Genomic DNA, 20,117 nt, shown 5'->3' on the forward strand with positions numbered 1-20,117 from the left:
GGCAGAGAAATGTAAAATTGCTTGAGTGAGTTAGACAGTGACTCAGTCAGAGCATCTCCAAACCTGCAGTTCTTAATGGGAATGTCCGGTTTCCAGTATTATTAGATCTGTTTTTAGCATTTTGCTGCGTAAACAAAAATGCGAAATCAATCAAATCGCACTTTAGATAAGATAAAGGACACGCAGCTTATATTTTAGGGCGAGACACTTAACGTGAAGGACAGTCCATCCTCCGATTCAAGGTACTTCACAGTTTTGTTCTCATACGCTTAGTGTTCCGTAGAAAATGAAGGGAATGCCACCCCACCTCTTGTTTACGATTGGTTGTGCTCATGTGCAGAGGTCAGATCTCGGGCTTCGCGGTGCGAGAAGAGAAGATTTCACTGCCGGCAATGTCAGCATATTTGCAGACTCGCCACGCCGCGTTATGCACACTCGCTTCAAAAAGCGGCGCGGCGTCTCTGCACAACGCTGACTCGCTCACAGAGGAGGTCAGGAGGCGTCCAGGAGGATCCGTCTCCGGCGACGTGTCCAATAAGTCTGCCGTTGGTCGGCCGCCCGTCTGTGTCCCACTTCCCCTCGCCCACCGTGACATTCACGCTCCGGCCATCCGTCATCCCGTTCAAGCGCTCCCGAGAGGACCGCCGCCTCGTCGAGATCACAGCGGCACCGGGAAAGCCGGGATTTATGGTGCAAATTACAAAATTGTTAACAATCCAGTTGTGGAAATGCAGCGTATTTTTTGTGTTTTCATTCCAGAAAGGTTTGGAATGTACACGCTAGCCAACGACCACGTTGGGATTGTTGTTACCGTGACTGTCAAAATAAAACTACCAAGACCCAGGAGAATGTGGACGGGGAGTCACGACATTGTTGTTATTGTCCACCTACTGAGCGTGTGCAGAACAACTACTTGCTGCGGCTGTGTTGGGTCTGACCAGTCGCAGCGTAAAGTCGTGTTTTCCCCTCTGAACACGGAGTCGCAGCAACTTCGAACACCGTTGTCGTGGCAACAGACGCACAAAAACCGCAACAAATGTTTTCCGTTTTCACATTAAAACGTGTAAACAAGAGCCTCATACCTTGATTTTAAAAAGCCATTCTCATTCAGTATTATACCAGTCATTCTGAAGTATTTGTATACACAATACTTTTATGTTCAGCGCACAATTATCCCAAATAATCAAATTTATTTCATGGACTATAAGTTGCATCTGAATTAATGCATTAGTAAGTAGAAGTTTATTTCTTTAAGCCGAGATATAACTGCAGTGTCAATAATCCTCAGATGATTAGCCTTCATCAGGGTAACTGTTTGTTTTTAATTTATCCTTTTTTGTTGAAATTCATTTTTGCATTTCCATTAAAACAAGGCATCAATGGAGGTTTTTCCTGTGGTACCGTAGCAGCATTCTCTTGTCATACGCTGACATCTAGTGGTCACAGATGGTATTTGGCTGCATAAGTTCCTCTTTAATTTGCATAGTCAAAATAATATATCACTTGCAGCAGTGGCGCAGTAAAGGTTAGCGAAATAAGCAAAGTTGTTGGTTCAAATCCTTGGACCACCAAGATTTTTTTGATGGCGAATCTTCTCCTACTTTTGAATTCCAGTTTCACGAACAGTTTTCTCCTTCTCCCCCTGCTTACATGAAAATATTCAACTCCACTATTTCCACCCCAGCATCTTGAATAAAAACAAGAATTTTTTTTTTCGCCCGATGACCGATTCCACCATTAAGCTTTTAATGTATTCACCGCCGTCCTCATCCCCGCCTCAAATCTATTTTGGCTCGCAGCGAGGCTACCGCCAAGGAGAGCCGGCTCGCCATTTTTTTCTGATTAAACTCGGCAACACGACGGCCGGGTGGCGCGGCGCCTTAAGATGTTCAGTCGACATGTTGGAAATGCGTCGGCGGCGGACGCCCTGCGTGTCGTCGACGGCGCTCCCGAGGGCCGAGACGTTGCAAAGAGGGATTTCTATTTTTTATTATTATTTTAAATTCACACACGCTGGTCGTCATGACGCTCATGAAACGAACCGTCATCTTTTGTTCTGGGGAGTATCCCTCTATCACCTAATAGAATCCCCCAGCAGTCAATAAAAGGGATGAATTATGCATGTGGGCCAGCAACAGGGAATTGACAGAGCATGTAAATCAAGCGCCTTCCAAAGCCGCTCCGAGTCGTCCTCCCCCCCCCCCCCCCACCGTCCCCCCACCATGTCCCCCCCCCCGTCTCCTCGCCTTCATTTAAATATGATTGTGTGTGTATAGCATTTACTTGTGTATGAAGAGGTTGAGCGCGGCGTCGGGGATTTGTTTGCCGGCGGACTGCTGTGTAACCGTTTTGCACATGTGCGACACACACACACACACACACACACACACACACACACACACACACACACATACACATACACACACACACACATGTTTTCATGCTTTCCAGAGACGTTGCAGATATTTACATTAATTTCCTACTTTAGCCATACGCGCTGCTAGCTTAACGCGGCGCCTCGCAGCGAAGCAGCTCATGAACTCGTGAACCGAGAGGTCGTACTGTAACTCGGGGCGGGGGGGGGGGGGGCGCTCGCAGTGAAAGCGAGCTAGGTTATTGCTTCGCCGTGTTCTTGAGGGCGACTCTGTGAAAGTAAAACGTGAAAATATATAAGAAAGTGAGACGTGAAAGGTTTTTGGCGACAGTCGGACGTTAGCGCCTTCAGATCGTCAGTCTGGCCCATTTTAGATTAAATGTAGATTTTTTTTTTGCGGCAGTTAAACGAACTAGTGAATAGATTTAATTCATATAGCACTTTTTTAGGAGCAGTTTGGGGTTCAGTGTCTTGCTCAAGGACACTTCAGCATGTGGCGATGGGAGCTGCAACCTTCCGATGGGGGAGACGACGGCCGAAACTAACAATTTTTCTCACAATAGACCAACAAGACTTCAGTCGGCAGAGATTCCATCAAGATTAGTCTTTAATTTAAACTAAATCCCTTAAATGAAGCTGTCGGGATTTTTTTTTTATTATTTTTTTATGAACATCACCTTGACTTGGGTCCAGTTTACACAACAACGTTTCCAAGTGTGTCTGTTTGCACGACAACGGAGGCTTTTTAATAAACGTTCCGAATCCGTCTCCATTAAAAAAAAAAATGGGAAGCGTAAATTCAATTAAACAGTAAATTCAATATCCTGCAGAACATCTCGTCACCCTCCTCTTCCCAGAACTGAACTCCCTCCCGCTTCTTCTTCTTCTTCTTCCTCCTCCCTCACTTTCACCACATAATTTCCCCGGTCATAATTTCATTCTTCACTCCTAACAATTATTAGTCTGCAGAATATATGAAGTTGTTGTGACGTGCAGGAGGAAGCCCAGCTCGGCCAGAGACACTGGGGGTGAATGAGGCACTGATCCTTTTCAGCAGCGCACCAAAGCCTCACGCAGTGAAAAACTGAAAATTACATCTTTTAGAAGCAACCTAAACCTAATCTTCAGCCCGGGACTGCAAAAACCTGCCTTCGCCTTAAAATGTCATGATTTTTCTTTCCTTGTTGGGACTTTTTTTTTCCTCACAAATCCACTGTGTGTGTGTGTAATGAGATTTCAGTCCCCACAACAGGAATAAACACACACACACACTCACACAGAGAGAGAGAGGGGGGAGTTTAAATGCAGAGCCACACTTCTGACCATGGGAAGTCTTGGTTTCACTGAGCTATCGTCGGACACCAGTGACACGGAGACAATGAAAAATGGCTTATTGTTCATTCCACGGCACATTACTGTTCAGCAGGATGAAGAGAAAACTGTCAGTGTTGGTGGTTTAAATCAAAATTAGACCTCTTTCTCCCCCCCCCCTCCCCTTTGAGAAAGTCATATATCACCAGGCCTGACGTTCTGTCAGGAGGCATAAATAAAACTCAGAACCACAAAGCTGAAGGATTCTTTCACACCTGGGGATTTTATTTTCCCGCAATTTTCCTTTTATTCCCGATATTTCCAAGCATACAGTTGATCTGTACAAAGAAATTAAACTTTTTATCTTCCCGCCTGCATTATGCATTATTAATGTTGGGGTTTTTTTTCTCCCGTTTCCATGGAGACGGGAGTTGGAGATTTTTTCGAAAAGTTGCATTTTCCGTGACATTGTTGTCATTTAGGCTCGAAACACGACAAAAGTTTTCCGTTTTGGTGAATGTACTTCGCTTATATAGCGCTTTACATGATTCGTCACATTCACCCATTCACACACCAGTGGGGGCGCTGTCGCTCCAGTGGGACCAGTTTGGGGTTGAGATGAGAATCGAACCTGCAACCTTGCGATTGGGAGACTTTTCACTTGAAACTGTCATCTAAATAGGTTTTATCCCGGATAGACACTATATAGATGTATACATATAGCTACTATAGTTATGATTCGCTATTTCTCATTCTAGTCATACGTAGTCAATTTATTTCATAAAACTCCAAATTTGCTGTAATGTTTTTTTTTTAATTCTTTATTTTTATGCATATAAAATATATATATACTTACTGTACAGACCCTGTTCGAGTTGGCACAACAATTGAATTGTAATAGAATTAAAGGATTGCTGCAGCACTTTTCCATCAGATGATGGGATTTTAGCCGAACTGCACTTTAATGTGAGTTTGCGATTCGCAGAACGAACAACTGGTTCGTCTCTGGTAAATAAAGCGTGACAGAGGAAATACCAGCGCTATTTAAATATCCTCTCTTCAGCTGCAGTCGTCCAATAATTGTCTGTCGTCTTTTGTTTTTTTTAGTCATAAAGTGACACTTAATATTTAGAGCTGCTCTGCGCTCTCCGGCCCTTTTAAGTGCCGCCGCGCCGTTAACGCCCACACCTCCAGTCGTCGTGATTGATCCTTTTAATTCCAAATTTCATGTTTTCGCACCGACTTCTGCGTGCGCGTCGTGCATCCGGGGGCTCTTTTCCTGCGTCGCGCTCAGGCGGCGGAGGAAACGGTCATATTTGCAGAATAAATAGCGGCGCCGCAGCTCGACCTTTCAGCCTCTCACGCCTCTCTGTATGCTAACGACCAGGGAGGTTAATAATCTCAAGTGCCATCAGGAAAGTGGTGCAAAATCACTTATTAATATGCACGTGTGTTTTAAATGTATAAAAAAAAAATATATATATATATATATTTCTGCCACTATTGTGGAATGGATAAAAGAGCTTTCTCCCCCTTTATTCAACATTGAATTAATCAATTCATCACTCACTTATTCTGACATCAGATTACGAAAAACGACTGCCTGGTTTGTTATTAATGTTCGAAGTACCGTCTTCATGTCGCGCCGCCAGTTTTAGAGGAATAATCTTCAGAAGTGACGTTCAGACGTTATTGATATTGGTAAAACTGAGGTTTTCTTAAACTTGTTCTTCCACCGACGGGTGTAACTTCAACTAACGTCCAGATTATAGAGCTAGAGCATCTTCCTCCTCTAACATTAGATTATAGAGCATCTTCCTCCTCTAACATCAGATTATAGAGCATCTTCTTCCTTTAACATCAGATTATAGAGCCTCTTCCTCTAACATCAGGTTATAGAGCATCTTCCTCCTCTAACATCAGATTATAGAGCCTCTTCCTCCTCTCACATTAGATTGTAGAGTCAGATTAAACTAATTAATCAGCCATTTGACCGAAACACAAACACAGTAAGTGGATTTAACAGGAATCATGATGCTGATCGACACACCGAGTTACAATTCTCAGACTTTAAGAAAGAAAAGTTGAGTTGTTCTGCCCGGTTATTCTCTCTCTCTCTCTCTCTCTCTCTCTCTGTCTCTCTGTCTCTCTGTCTCTCTCCCCCCCTCTCTCTCTCTGTCTCTCTCTCTCTCTCCCCCCCTCTCTCTCTCTGTCTCCCTCTCTCTATCTCTCTCTCTCTCTGTCTCTCTCTATCTCTATCTCTCTATATCTCTCTATCTCTATCTATCTCTATCTCTGTCTCTGTCTCTGTCTCCCCCTCTCTCTCTGTCTTTCTCTCGTTCTCTCTCTCTCTCTCTCTCTCTCCCCCCCTCTCTGTCTCTCTCTCATTATCTCTCTCTCCTTCTCTCTCTGTGTCTCCCTCTCTCTCTCTCTCTCTCTGTCTCTCTACGTCTCGCTGGGAGACGTTTGTGTCTCCGTCTCACTGGGAGACTGTCTCCGTCTCGTCTCCGTCTCACGGAGACACGTCTCACTGGGAGACGTTTGTGTCTATGTCTCACTGGGAGACGTTTGTGTCTATGTCTCACTGGGAGACGTTTGTGTCTCCGTCTCACTGGGAGACGTGTCTCCGTCTCGCTGCTCACAGCACGTCTCCTGTCTCGGCGTCTGTTTTCCACTCTGCGTTTTGCCCGTGATGTTTTTCCCGGTGTCACACTGGACGGGAGCGATGTGCACTGGCGACGGTCGCTTGTATTTTTTATTTATTTATTTTTACACGCTGTAATTTAAACTGCGCTGCAGCATCAGGCGACAATGTGGAGCGGGAAGCGCTGATGGCCTCCATATTGTTTCTCGCAGCATAAAACAACTCACCTGCGTCGCTTTACTGAGCGTCTCCAGCTCACGTTGTGTTATCTGAAGGCTTTATAAGCCGGAGGAGGACTGTAACTCTGTCAACACGGGGTGCACATGGCTCTAAACCTGTCCTCCACCCCCCACCTCCACCCCCCCACCTCCACCCCCAGCAGCACCACCGCAGCCGGCTAAACGTCTATTGTTGCAGGTTATAACGTGTAGGTTTCATTGTAACGCACACTAATCAAACCACCCGTTCTTTCTGTGAGACCTTGATGAGGAGGTGGAAAAAAAAAAATAATAATTTAAACAAAGTGAGGAATGCAGGAGCTGTTTTTTTTGCCTCTGGGGTCCTGCAGCTTCCCATCATGAGCCAGAGAAAACATTTTCACGCCCGAGTCTCTTGAGAAGCGCCGGCTTTTTGCCGTTTGGCAGCAGGTAGCGTCTCATTAATCTCTCGCATTAATGTGTATTTATTTATTCATTTATTTCCCCAGATCAGGGATGTCAAACTCATTTCTGCTCGGGGGGGGGGGGGGGGGGGTTGGTCTCCGTGGGCCTCAACAGTTTCACTGTACTGCAAAAAAATGTGCCTCTAAAATGTTCCCGTTTAATGGATTTCAAAGATGTATATTTTCAAGAAGGAGAATCTGAATGTGGTCGTTCTGTTGGGTTTTATTGGTAAAGCGTCGGGCGTTCCTCGGTTCTCTACTGGCTCTTCTACATCCAACAATGGAACACAGAAGAAAATCCCACTTGAGGAGCACAGGCAGCGGTGAAAAGGCAAAAATAAATAATTAAATAAAAAAAAGCTTTCATCAGGAAGAAACCTCAGCAGATACGGACTCAGGTGGCGGCTTGAGGCTCCACAGATTGAGTTTGTAGGCTAGAAAAGGAGAATCCTGACACCTAAAGCAACAAAGAGACATCAGACGGGAAGCTAATCGCCGCGCTGCAGGTGCTAATGGTGGCGGGAGGCGTCGCTAACTTCCTGTTCCACAATCCTGCAGGAAGGTACAGAGAGAAAGGGAGGCACAGATTACAGGAGAGAGAGAGAGAAGGGATGGATTATAACAGAACACAGACGACAAAAGAGAAACACATTGTGCTATTCCGATGTATCCAGATTACATTAAAGGCCTCCCAGCAGTCTAAACCTAAAGCAGCTCCGCTAAGAAAGGTCAGACTGAAGCTGCAGCTCCGTCAGACGGAAGTTAGACGTTATGAAAGTAGAGATTATACCACCGGCCCTGACGCTCCGAGTTGAATAGGAAATAATAAAAAAAAAAAAAAATCCCATTCTAAGAACAAATGGCATCAAATTTATACTGAAAATATGAATTTTAGTTGCTAAGACAGTGATTATGGTCTCGTGGCTCAAACCTCGACCCCCCCATTGTTCCTCAACGGAAGAAGAAAGGAGAAGAAGTGACACATATGGAGCAAATAACAGCAAGACTGCAAATGAAAACTGATGTATTCATGGGTAAATGGTCCTTAATTCAAAGATCCTTTAAGGATATTTAATATGCTTAGGTTACTTCATTTTTTATTTTTTTTTTTTAAAGGAAGATACGTATATGTCTATATATAAACTTTTCTTTTCATTGTAATGCTGGCTGTCTGTTTTATGGATACAAGGAGTAATGTACTTTGTACCGATGTTCTATTTGATAGATATTACTGGATTTTTCCTGTTTCTACTGTTGTATTTGACTTGTATTGAAGTTTTCTCATAAAAATAAGTTAAAACCAAAATATATATAATATGTATCCCATTCAAACATATTTATTTTACATTGGCAGAATAATATAAGAACAATTTCCTCCTCATCATCTTCATCATCAGTGACAGAAAATGCAGATGTGGCGTTTTTAAAGTGCGTCTATCTGCCTCTGATAGTCGGCGAATGTTTGGAGGTTTGATCTGATGACTGGAGGCGAGAGAAAGAAGCTCAGCGCCTCATTGGTCAATATTTAAAACAAGCCGCCATCTTGGATGAAGTCCTGTTTGTACTGTTTCACTGCTGGATGACTACAGGTAGTGTTGTGTTACGCTCCCATCCCCTAGTGGACAGATTTGGTATGACAGTCACTTCTATCCAGAAATTGCTGGAAATGCATTTTTAGTTTATGTAAAAAAAAAATTATGCGACGTGAGGTCATCCGGCGGCTCCGTCCCGGTTCTGTTTGGTCCAGTGTCTCTTATCGGAGCGGACACGAGTAAAGGGAAGAAGAAGAAGAGAAAAAAAAGGTGTTTTTTAAAGCGGGGCAGGTCTTTCCGAGCCTTTCGCCTGCGTGTATTGTCCGCAAAATGAAATCCCCACCGCTTTCCTTCAACACCCTGAACGTGATTCAAATTCACGGAACCGTCATGATTCTGTTCTGGACAAAAGTGGGGGAGTTCAGTTTGCTGTTCGCTTCAGAACCCGCGACGCCTCCAGCAGCAGCGTCAGTGGAGGAAAGTTATGAGAGAAGAGAAGAAGAAGAAAAAAAGAAATCAAACCAGTAAAAGTGTAGTAGACATTTCCAGTCTATCATTAATGATTGAAAACCCCCTTTTTCATGATGTGAATCCAGCTGCTTCCCTCTGGTGCTGCAGAAAGCTTGACCTGCTGGCACAGCGCCAACCACTGTGACAGCACACAACACACACACACACACACATCTCGCCCAGGTGTGCTAACCTTGCCACCAGCCGGTGTTACGGACGGATGCGTCGCCACTCACACGGACCAAATGCGTCCTCGTCCCTCAAGTCTTCAAGGGGGAAAGAAAATATAAACATGTGGCTTCACAGCTGAATGACAGGACGAGGGACGGGGTGGCGTTCAGAGGCCTCCGCGCTCGGCAGGAAGTCCCCGGCATTGAAACACTCACGCATTAGCCGGGGTGGGGGGGGGGGGTTTGCTCGTCCCGTCCAAAATGCTGCAACGGAGCGATGTACTTATACTTAAACTCTCTCTGATCCACACAATTCTCATTTTACTTAAAGGCCTAGTGAAATGTAAAACGCTACTTTACATCAAGAGTTGTGCAGATCTCCATCAGTTGTGTTTACATCGGCTTGTTTCCCTCTTAAATATCCAAGTTTTGACAGTATTTTGAAGTTATAGTCGGCGTTTTATGAGCCTTGACGAAAGATTGAGCCTGGAAGAGACCGAGAGAGGAGGAAAGGAGCACGGGTGGCTAGCGGGAGCGGCTAGCGGGAGCAGCTAGCTCGGGTGGCTAGTAGACGATCAAGTAATACCTGGGCTCATCTTCGGTGATTCCGCAGTAGGAAAAGCGCTTCGACGTGATCCAGGAAGCCGGTCGTTCTGCCAAAAGTCAGGAGCCTCAGCTCTGAACTGCTTTCATTCCCTGTCATTGTTCCTTGGCTTTCACTTTTCCTGGTTGTATTTCCGTTGCTTCTCGGCGAACTAAACATTCTGAACGCTGATTAAAATACGTACCAACCAACAAACCAGGCAAGACTTTTAACTCTCATAGTTTCACTTTGGTTTTATTTTTCAATTGTCGTTTTTCCGCCACCTAAATATTGTAAATACCAACTAAAACCATCCAAATAGTTTCTCTTTTGGCTTTTAGACATTTCATTGCTTTGCTGCAAACTAAATATTCAAAATACCAATGAAAACATGAACCAGCAAACCCATTTTTACCCTTTGTTTGTCTATCAAACTGACCAACATGCCGACCTTCACCTCCGTCCGTCAACCAGCTTTCATGGGACTTTAAAAAAAAATCAGTTCCCAGCACTTCCATATTTAAATGAATCTCTGAGACTCCATATGTGTTTATTTAATCTGCTGTTGCGTAACAAGCTGAGAAGTCACGGTGGGAATTTCAGTCTAATTCAACATGTTTTTTTTGGTGGGTGAATATAAACCCCGCTCGTTTCCCCAGCATCTCCATCTTAATGCACACGGCGCCCTTTTATCCCATTACGCCCGAACACCTCGCCGTGATCTGAGCGGCCGTCCAGCTGAAGCCAATTTGCTTGTTCCGCCGAGGTCGACTGGTTCTAGACAGAAATGAGAAGTCGGGGCTGTCGTTTGACGCGCCTCCTCTTTGACGGGTCGTCCTGGAGAGGCCAAACTGCACAACAAGCTTTCACAGGGAAAATGTATTTATTCATTTATTTTTCTTCATTTGACATGCGGAGCTTCTCCAGCAGAACCAGCCTCTCTAATGTTATCATCAATGTAAGACGTTTGGCATTTCCACTTCTTCTCTGCTTCTTTCTGTAGTCTGAGCAACAAAAGACAAGGCAGCTGCCTACCTTACCCCCCCTATACCCCCCCACCGCCCTACCCCCCACCCCCACCTCCCCTTTTCTCCAACCTTTTCAGACCCAGGGCCTTTTTCCCCCATCAGGCTTTCTGCTGACTGCACTATTTCTTGCTCCCTCCTGTATTTGTAGCTCTGCTGTCACACCGTGTCTGTTTGTTCTCTGCAGACTGAAGTGATCTTGGATTAACTCGTGTTTCCTGCCACTCCGAACGGGTCGACATGGTTCTTTTCTTCTTCCACCTGCTGCTCACAAACACTCTTCACACTCCCTGTCAACTGTCGGTGACAGTGGGCAATGTTTTTTAGTGTTTTGCCATTTTTATTAGGACTTTATTAATGTTAGACGTTCATGATTGCAGTTTTTTTTTTCTCTTTTGTGTTGATTTTGAAGGAAAAATCTTGGTCAAGCAGGAAATAATCACCTTCAAGCTTTTAAATTTTTGGGGGGGAAGATTGAAGATATATTTTACTCCTCCACTGTCGTAGTAAATAGTTCTTTAGACGGGACAATACTGGGTATCATGACCCCCAGTCCAGATTCTCCTTGGTACTTTTATTTTGACAGTCACCATGATGGTCGTCTGCACATATGAATATCCGCGTTAATAACGGCGCCAACTTGTGGCCTGGCATGTTAACCTTCAAATTCTCCCGCGAGTCTGCTGTTTCCGTGGAAACGGACATTGTTTTCAAAACGCTGCTGAGGAAAACGCAAAAGTCTTCCGAAGCGGAAATGCAAAGTAATGATGCGTTTTCACTTGACAAGTTGTTTTACGGGAGCAGAGAAAAGTCGTCCGATTCAAATCTAGTATTACATTTTCAAGATACTTTTCTCGGCTCCTGGATTTCTGAAAATTTGCTCACTTGTAGCGTCTCACTTCCTCTTTTGCTTGGCGTCGCCGACCGGCAGGACGTCTGTCGTCGCGTCTTGACGTCGGGACGGGTTTATAGGAAGCCGCTGACCTCGTCTGCCGAGGATCAGAGGGAAAACACCAAGCTGTTAAACGTCCCGACGCGTGAAGCCGGAGTCTTATTTTTGTGCTTCCAGTGGGAGCGAGACGACGGCGGCGGCGGCGGCGGGTCGAGTGCCACTTGAACGCCCCACTACAGCGGCGGGCAGATGGTCTCACAGGCCGGCGCTGCCAAACACAGAAGTAGTCGGGGGGGAGAAACAGGAGTGTGTGTGTGTGTGTGTGTGTGTGGGGGGAGAAGCTGTAGCCAGTCAGCAGTTTGTTTAAAACTAAATCAAGCCGCCGTTTCCTCCGTGTGCTTCTTTACCTCTGCATGTTTCCAGGCTCCTGCCTGCAGAAGCCATTATGCACTCATCTGGCTTTGCTCGCTGTGGCTCTCCTCCGGATCTTTATCTTCTCCCCCCCCCCCCCCCCAACCACCCCCCCAGCTTTATTTCTCTCTTTCTCAATGCAGAGTCGTGGCACTGAGCTATCGATTGCTGTTTTCGCTCCTCCTCCTCTCGGTTCGGTGTCGAATGAAGCTTCACCTCAGCTGCAGACTGTTTCCCCATTTAGAGGAATCAAAGTTTAAGCCATTTAAAATGGACGTGGAGGGGTGGGGTGGGTTTGGGGGGGTCACTGGTTCACAGAGGGGCCTCACCAATACACGCCTGGTGATATTTTAGGATGAGGCATGAATAGTTTAGCATAATAAATATTTAAAGGCCGTTCGGTCTGATGAAGAACCAGAAGTCAGTGAGCTTTAACCACATGTATAACCTACATTATGCAATAATTGTGTTTGTAGTGAAGGAAGGGAGGAAGAAGGGAGAGGATGGAGGGAAAGAACAGCCGGGGGAAAAAAAGAAAGAAGGAAGAAGGGAGAGGAAGAGAAGATGAAAGGAAAACCAACAGATAATGAGAGAATTAAAAATGATTAAAATGTTTGATTCACTTCTGGATTTCACAGGGATCAAACTTTTAATTACACTTTTTCCTCAAGTGGAATCCGATTTTACTCAACTTGTCGAAAATCGTCTCGACTATTTAGTTTCTCCTCGTTTGTTCTAAGTTTTTATGTGACTTATTTCTTTATGGCCCCTCTTTGTTTCCAATACCTGCTTCTTGAATTCCTCAATGAGAGGTCGGCGTGAAAGTTTTGTTTAATTATCGAATTTCCATCGTTTCCGTGGAGACACAGTCGGTGTTTTCAAAAAGTTCCACCTTGGAAGCTGTTTTCAAAACATGTTAAAGTTGAACTTCGGGGGGGGAAAAAATCAACCTTAAAAGTTGTTTATTTTACAGTCGAACTGTTCCCAGGCAGTAAGTTGTGACCTTGCGACGGCGGAGGTTTGTGTGAACGATGCGACTCGTCGCCCTGCAGGAGACGATCGTCTGGATAATTAACAGCTGATGAAAGAAAATGAAAACATTCGTCAAGGCGCTGAAACGGCGGCGGCGGCACTTTACAGACTTCAGCTGCAGACTCATGCAGACACGTGGTCGTAATTAAATAAAACATGGTGATATTGAGCGTTTTTTCTGGACGTTTAATGAAACCGGCGAGGTTTTATCTGGGTTTTTTTTAAGCCATGACTGTTGAGAAGAATCGTTGAGCAGCTTGTTCTTTTTATACCTTCAGGGCGGTTGACTCTGCTTTTAGCATATTTTATTTATTCAGTGACGAGCGAGAGGTGACGGAGCAAAAGAAACGAGGACGAGATGTGGAGTCAAACTGGGGTCAGTAGGAGAAGGAGGCGGCGGCGGCGGCGTCTGTTGCCACGGGGGCCGGCGCCGTGGAAACGTCACATTTTTGACTCGTCTGTGGAAAAAAAAAAGTGGCCTGAGAACTTTTAGCTTTTAATCCAGATCCGGGTGGTGGATTATAAGACTCCAGCAGAAATGTGATTATTCTTCATTAATCCGTCCGTCCAGATTCTGAACCAGGGTGTCAAACACTCTGGCTTCATCTTGAGACGGTCGCGCTGCTAAAACAGTGACGTAATGACCTTTAAAGGCCTAGTGAAATGCAGAACACGACTTTGCAAAAAACATTAGTTGGGGTACTACTGATAGGGTTTCTCCGACTCTGCCCCACCACTGTTGTCGCACAACAAAGTTATTTGAATTTTGAATCTCCAGCCGACGAAATCAGTTGTGTTTATATCGGCTTGTTTCCTCTTAAATATCCAAGTTTTAACGGTGTTTTGAAGTTATAGTCGGCGTTTTATGAGCCTTGACGAAAGATTGAGCCTGGAAGAGACCCGAGAGGAGAAAAGGAGCACATGCGGCGGGAGCGGCTAGCCGCTAGCTTGGGTGGCTAGTAGACGATCAAGTAATACCTGGACTCATCTTCGGTGATTCCGCGCAGTAGAAAAAGCGCTTCGACATGATCCAGGAAGCCGGTCGTTCTGCCAAAAGTCAGGAGCCTCAAAGCCTCAAAGGTGAAAACTGGCGGCTGCTGAGGCGAGGAGACGAGGACGAATGGAGGACGAAGCGTCTTCTGCTTCCTCAAACATGTTCCAGACGGGGTCACCGATGGCAGAACGACCTTCTGTCTTCATCAATCACTGGGTTTGAAATGATGATGATGATGAAATATCGTTAAATTCAGCCTCTTCGTGGTCAAAACTCTGATCCTCTATGATGTAAACACAACTTGAGCGTGTGCACAACTCGTGATGTCACTCTATTATTGTCAGAAGCTCCGCCCAGCAGCGAAAACACCGCTGTTTAGCGGCTATTTTCTCGCAGATTGCCGTGTTTTAACATTTTACCCTTGAGCCAGTTAGCATAAAAAGGATCCTAGAAGCGACAGCCAGAGTGTTTTGGAGGTGGAATTTTCATTTCACTAGGACTTTACATGAACACAAAGAACAGACTGATGTGACGAGACCGTCGGGCTGGAGGTTTTGTTTTCCTGGGAGTGTTTTCAATTAGCAAGTTCAGAGGTGAAGCTGGTTGTTTGGCTTCACTGAAACCCGTCGGTGGAGCTTACCTGGAAATAAACAAATAAATAAATCTGAATAGTGTTGAAATGTAGAAATGTCCCGTCAGGCTTCAACAAATTCTCCTCTTTTTCTTTTGTTTCTTCCTTCAGCGACGGCCGCCTGGAGGTGGTGGCAGGAAGCAGCCTGCAGATACACAATCTGACGGAGGAGGATGGCGGCATGTACACCTGCGTGGCGGAGAGCGGCAACACCACCCTGGAGGCCCAGGCGCAGCTCGTCATACAAGGTACCTGCAGCAGGAGCTCCCCTGAACGCCTCCGTCCAACTTCCATATGGGCAGATATCGAGTTCAATAATTAACAATGCAACTCTCGTCTGATAAAAACCTGAGGTTTCCTGTTTATTCTATAAAACTTCCATTCATGTCGTGTGATGATTGCAATGATACGACACAACTACAGAAGCTCTTGAGACATTTTATCCTATTCCGGAATTGTATTTCTTTTTAATTACATGAGTTATTTTTCCCCAGTTTCCAAACTGATTCAACCAATGTTCAATAGAAGGTCTTCAATTATTGTGAAATTACAGCATTTTACTACCATTTCAGTGTGAACTGACTTTGTTTTCAAAATGTTGCCGTGTAAAAACAAAACTTTTATGAAACGGAGCTTTTATGAAGCCTCTTCCTCGTAAGATTTAAAAACATTTTTGAAAAGAATCTGTCATAAAAAAAACTTTAAAATGGGAGAAAACTTATGGATTCTTTTATTTAAAGAATTTCCGAATCTATTGTAATTGTGACGAAGCCGGCAGACTTTAACAATAACATCTTATGATGTTGAGAAATATGAGGAAATCCGCCATTAAAGCCAAAATGACTCTTTAACAGGCCGCGATGGTGGAACTCATCATCCTACAAGGTGGAATCAAAGGATTTAACTCCTGCTGCTGCCAATCAGAACACATTTAGAATGTGCTATAGAGCAACTCGCCGAATCAATGCACAGATTGTGAATTAGCGAAGAAAGCGCACAGCGTTTCTCCGACTCCAGCTACACTTTCCCCCGAAAACCTCCTCATTCCGTCTTATTGTGTTTGGAAATGGGATTATTAAAATCCCCTCTGGACTCGAATCGACTTCGAAACATCTATGCTTCTTCTTTCTTCTGCGTTTTTGGTGTGTTTGGTGAGTCACAGCGCCCCTTCAGGCCTGGCATGTGTACTGCACGCCCTGAAGACGGAATTGTTTTTGGGAGAAGACTGGGGAGAAAATAAATCGTTTTTTTCCGTACGTACCCTAAACCGGGGGGGGGAGGGGGGGGAGGAAACACCCTGAGGCTCATTCCAAGGGCTCATTGTGTTTCACACTTCATCACCCCTCCACCTCACCCTTTCATCACCTCACCCTCCCACACTGTGATTAGAGGACACGGTAATGGAGAACTGGAGGAGGTCTGACTTTACTCCTTGTCAACCTTCAAGGTCCGTCTACCAAATTGCCCCCCCGACCCCCCCAACACACCTGAAACAGTTATGAAAGCCGTGCGTCGCCGTAACGTGATAAAGCGGTTTGATTTTTAGCCTCGCAGGGTTTAATCACATCGGCTTCATCCAGACGCAGGAAGAAACCAGATTGCCGGACGGATTTGTTCCCATGACAACCGAAGTGACTCGAAAAAGGTCAATTGAATCTTTCAATGAGTTCCCGAAGGTTGTAAAAGACACTGGAATCATTGTGTTGTGAATCTATAGGGAATACAAAACGTTTTTGATTTGGTTTTTTTCTCCCTGCGGGGTCGTTTGGCTGTCGGGACGAGGGGAGACGCCGTGTCTGGTGGCGGCCGGCGTTTAACGTCTTTTAGCTTCGGACACTCTCGCTTTGTTAAATGAGCTTTTCTTTGTTAATTTCTCTCGCTTTTCAGTCACTGCATCGCTCAACCGTGATTCTGAGAAAGAAAACTGCTGATATTCATGAGAAGATCCATGAAAAGGGATAAAAAAAAACAAAAAACCTTGAGTTTTATCAAACTTTTACAGGACATTTCCAGTGAAAATCCTTCGTTTTTAGCGTTTTCGTTTACAGAATAAGATGTAGTTTTCTAGTGGTGTTATTTTTAGTTTTTTGTAATGAAACTAAACACACATGCTAGAAACGTTACCGATGGCTAACTTTATGTTTTCCTACCTGAGTGAACAGACGGAACAAAACGTAACCAAATCTTTAGGTTTTCACTTGAAAATACACTAAAATGTGAAAAAAAAAATCTACTTCTATAGCTGTTGCATTATGTTGTGCACATTTAAAAATTTTTTTCACAAAACAGGCTCCTATTTTTCTTGAATATTTCCTGACAATTTTTTTCTGTTGAGCAGAAACTTGTTTGATGTTTGTAAATTATACATTGATGCATTTTCATTATGACTTTAGTGCACGTCCTCCTAAAAAGAGGCCAGGATTCCTGCTGGAAGTCGTCTTCATCTCCTGCAATTACCTGCAAATAACATTTCCTCTCAACGAAGCCAGCGGGCAAAATAATCCGCTCGCATTAAAGCGATGCAACTGACGCACGCCTCAAATCTCATATCTGCGTACGTAAACAGAGGAGGAGGCGGCCGCCGTGTGAGGCGACGCTCAACAGCCTCACATGGCGATAAAGTCACAGACAAGCAATAGGTGGCGCTCCTCTTATCGCTCGTGAGCGAAACGTAATCAGAGCGTCCGTGTGGTAACGGAGGATTAGAGGTCTTACACACACACACACACACACACATACACACACACACACACACACACACACACACACACGAGTGTGATCTGGTGCTGCAGTGTGACACTAATGGAAAACTTCTGCAGCCGAACTTCAAGTTCTCTGGAAGTTTAGGACAAAAACAACATTAAGAGGAACAGCGAGGTCGCCTTTCAGCTCGAATCACTTCTCTGGACCTCGTGTGTGTGTGTGTGTGTGTGTGTGTGTGCGCGTGCGTGTGCATGTGTGTGTGTGTGACTTTGCCTTTGACACCTCACCCTCTATTAGAGCTGGCAACAGGATGGATGAGGCGGCGGCGGCTCTTGATTATGGTGCTGCGTGAGAGGGGCACCACCCAGCCCTGGTGTGTGTGTGTGTGTGTGTGTGTGTGTGTGTGTGTGTGTGTGTGTGTGTGTTGGACAGAAATAGCCCCTCCACAAACATGTTGGTTTCCACTTTTATCAGGCTCGGTGTCATTTCCCCTCATCTATCACGGCCCCCCGAGCCGCCGTGTCATCAACTTTAGTCGTTCTTTCCATGAGCTGCGCTCACACACAGGAAGTCCCGCCCACCTCCCCCTCCTGCCCCGCCCACCTCCCACCCCACCCCTGTAAAAACACTCCAGTCTTCCACTCCGTCGCTGGATTTCAACCCGCTGACGGCAGCCTTCTGGTGGAAATACATTTAAAAAAAAAAAAAAATAGGCCTAACAACCTGTTGCTGCGGTGGAGGGGAGCGGCGCCGCTGCAGCCGGAGGCGTTGATTGAGGAGCAGAAACACGTTTTATTGTTTCTCCACGTGGCGGCTCGTCACAAACACACACTTCACTCCTATTAACGTATTCATACGTGTTCAGTTACAAGACGTGTTTGCTGAAAGGCTCCTTGAAACAATGTCGGCTCCATTTCTATGTAAATATCGGAAACGTTGACACATATAAATTTTTATATAGAGCTATATATATATAGAGAGACAGAGAGGGCGAGACAGACAGCGAGAGAGAGAGGGAGAGAGAGAGAGACAGACAGAGAGAGGGAGAGAGAGACAGAGAGAGAGAGAGAGCAAGAGAGACAGAGAGAGAGAGGAAGAGAGAGAGGGGGGGAGAGAGAGAGCGAGAGAGAGACAGAAAGAGGGGGGAGAGACAGACAGCGAGAGAGAGAGGGAGAGACAGAGAGAGAGAGGGAGAGACAGACAGAGAGAGGGAGAGACAGAGAGAGAGGGAGAGAGAGACAGAGGGAGAGAGAGAGACAGACAGAGAGGGAGAGAGAGAGACAGAGCAAGAGAGAGAAAGACAGAGGGAGAGAGTGAGAGAGAGGGAGAGAGAGAGACAGACAGAGAGGGAGAGAGAGAGAGACAGAGCAAGAGAGAGAAAGACAGAGAGAGAGACAGAGGGAGAGAGCGAGAGAGAGAGAGAGAAAGACAGAGAGAGAGACAGAGGGAGAGAGCGAGAGAGAGAGAGAGAAAGACAGAGAGAGAGCAAGAGAGAGACAGAGAGAGAGAGATCAAGAGAGATGGAGAGAGAGAGAGAGAGCGAGAGAGAGACAGAAAGAGACAGTGAGAGAGAGAGAGAGAGAGAGAGACTGAAAGAGACAGTGAGAGAGAGAGAGAGAGAGAGAGACAGACAGAGACAGAGACACAGAGAGAGAGAGAGAGAGAGAGAGATGAACAGGCTGTGAGGCTCTTGTAATAATTACATGAAGCTCCTGAACACAAAGTGGTAAAACGTTCCCGCGTCACTAGAATCCCACCAGGATGTTCTGTATTTGTTGTGTATTTGAAGTAAGAGGATCGTTCTTTTACCCCCAACAATCTGACAATAATTCAATCTACATGCGACGGCCGACGCGTCGCGGGGGGGGGGGGGGTTTCTCTGAGGAGATCTGACTGCAGCAGCACAATTTTCCCTGTGAAATATATACGCCGCGCTGCAAAGTGACTGCTGGAATGTGTTTTTTTGTTTGTGTTTTCGATCGGATCTCCACTTCCTCTGGAGAGTTTGGTCTCGCTCTGAAGTGCAGGCGTGGAAAGACATCAAACCCATCGATACGCCGGCGTCGCTCCGGCTTTGTTGTGGAGCATTTTCACGGAACAAACTCGTGGCTTTGCTTTCACTCAATTTCTGACGAATTAGCCCCATTTTGAAGGAAGTCCCAAAAAAAATATATATATATAAATAAATAAATAAATAAATTTTAAAAAGCCTCCCGGGATTGAGGTCTGTACCAGGATGGGACCGCCGGGCGTCTTGCGGGATTGTCGCTCGGCAACCTTTCAATTTCAAGACTCGTCCATTAATAAACCGGCTCCGTGACCTAAATGTTCAGGAATGTGTGTCCAAAAGTGATTTCCTTCACTTTTTTTATTTTTCCCACTCATCCACGCTTTGCTTTGGGGGCTTTGATGTTTTTATCACTGAAGGAGGCTGTTATTCCTCCTCCTCCTCCTCCTCCTCCTCTTCCTCCTCCTCCTCCACTGCAGCGCTCGGTAATCTGCCCCCGATCCCGCTAGGAATCACGCGGGGTTTTGTTTTAACAAGCTCACAGTGAGACACACACATGACCTTTACGCGGCCCCTCTTTTACTGTTTCACTGGTGTCGGTGTGAAGTTCTGCGCCAGACCTCTTTTTTTTTTTTT

The 20,117-nt window shown here is 45.4% G+C and overlaps 1 protein-coding gene across 4 annotated transcripts in view; it reads left to right on the forward strand.

The window, feature by feature from the left end:
* neo1a (neogenin 1a) overlaps nt 1–20,117 on the forward strand; it is a 219,730-nt gene that overhangs the window by 126,300 nt on the left and 73,313 nt on the right. For all 4 annotated transcript variants that reach the window (XM_080496441.1, XM_080496444.1, XM_080496442.1 and 1 more), the window contains exon 5: nt 14,882–15,018. In XM_080496441.1, the coding sequence (XP_080352567.1) occupies nt 14,882–15,018 (137 nt within the window). The remainder of the gene's footprint in view (nt 1–14,881; nt 15,019–20,117) is intronic.

Source organism: Blennius ocellaris (genome assembly GCF_963422515.1).
Source record: "Blennius ocellaris genome assembly, chromosome: 1".
Lineage (NCBI taxonomy): Eukaryota > Metazoa > Chordata > Actinopteri > Blenniiformes > Blenniidae > Blennius > Blennius ocellaris.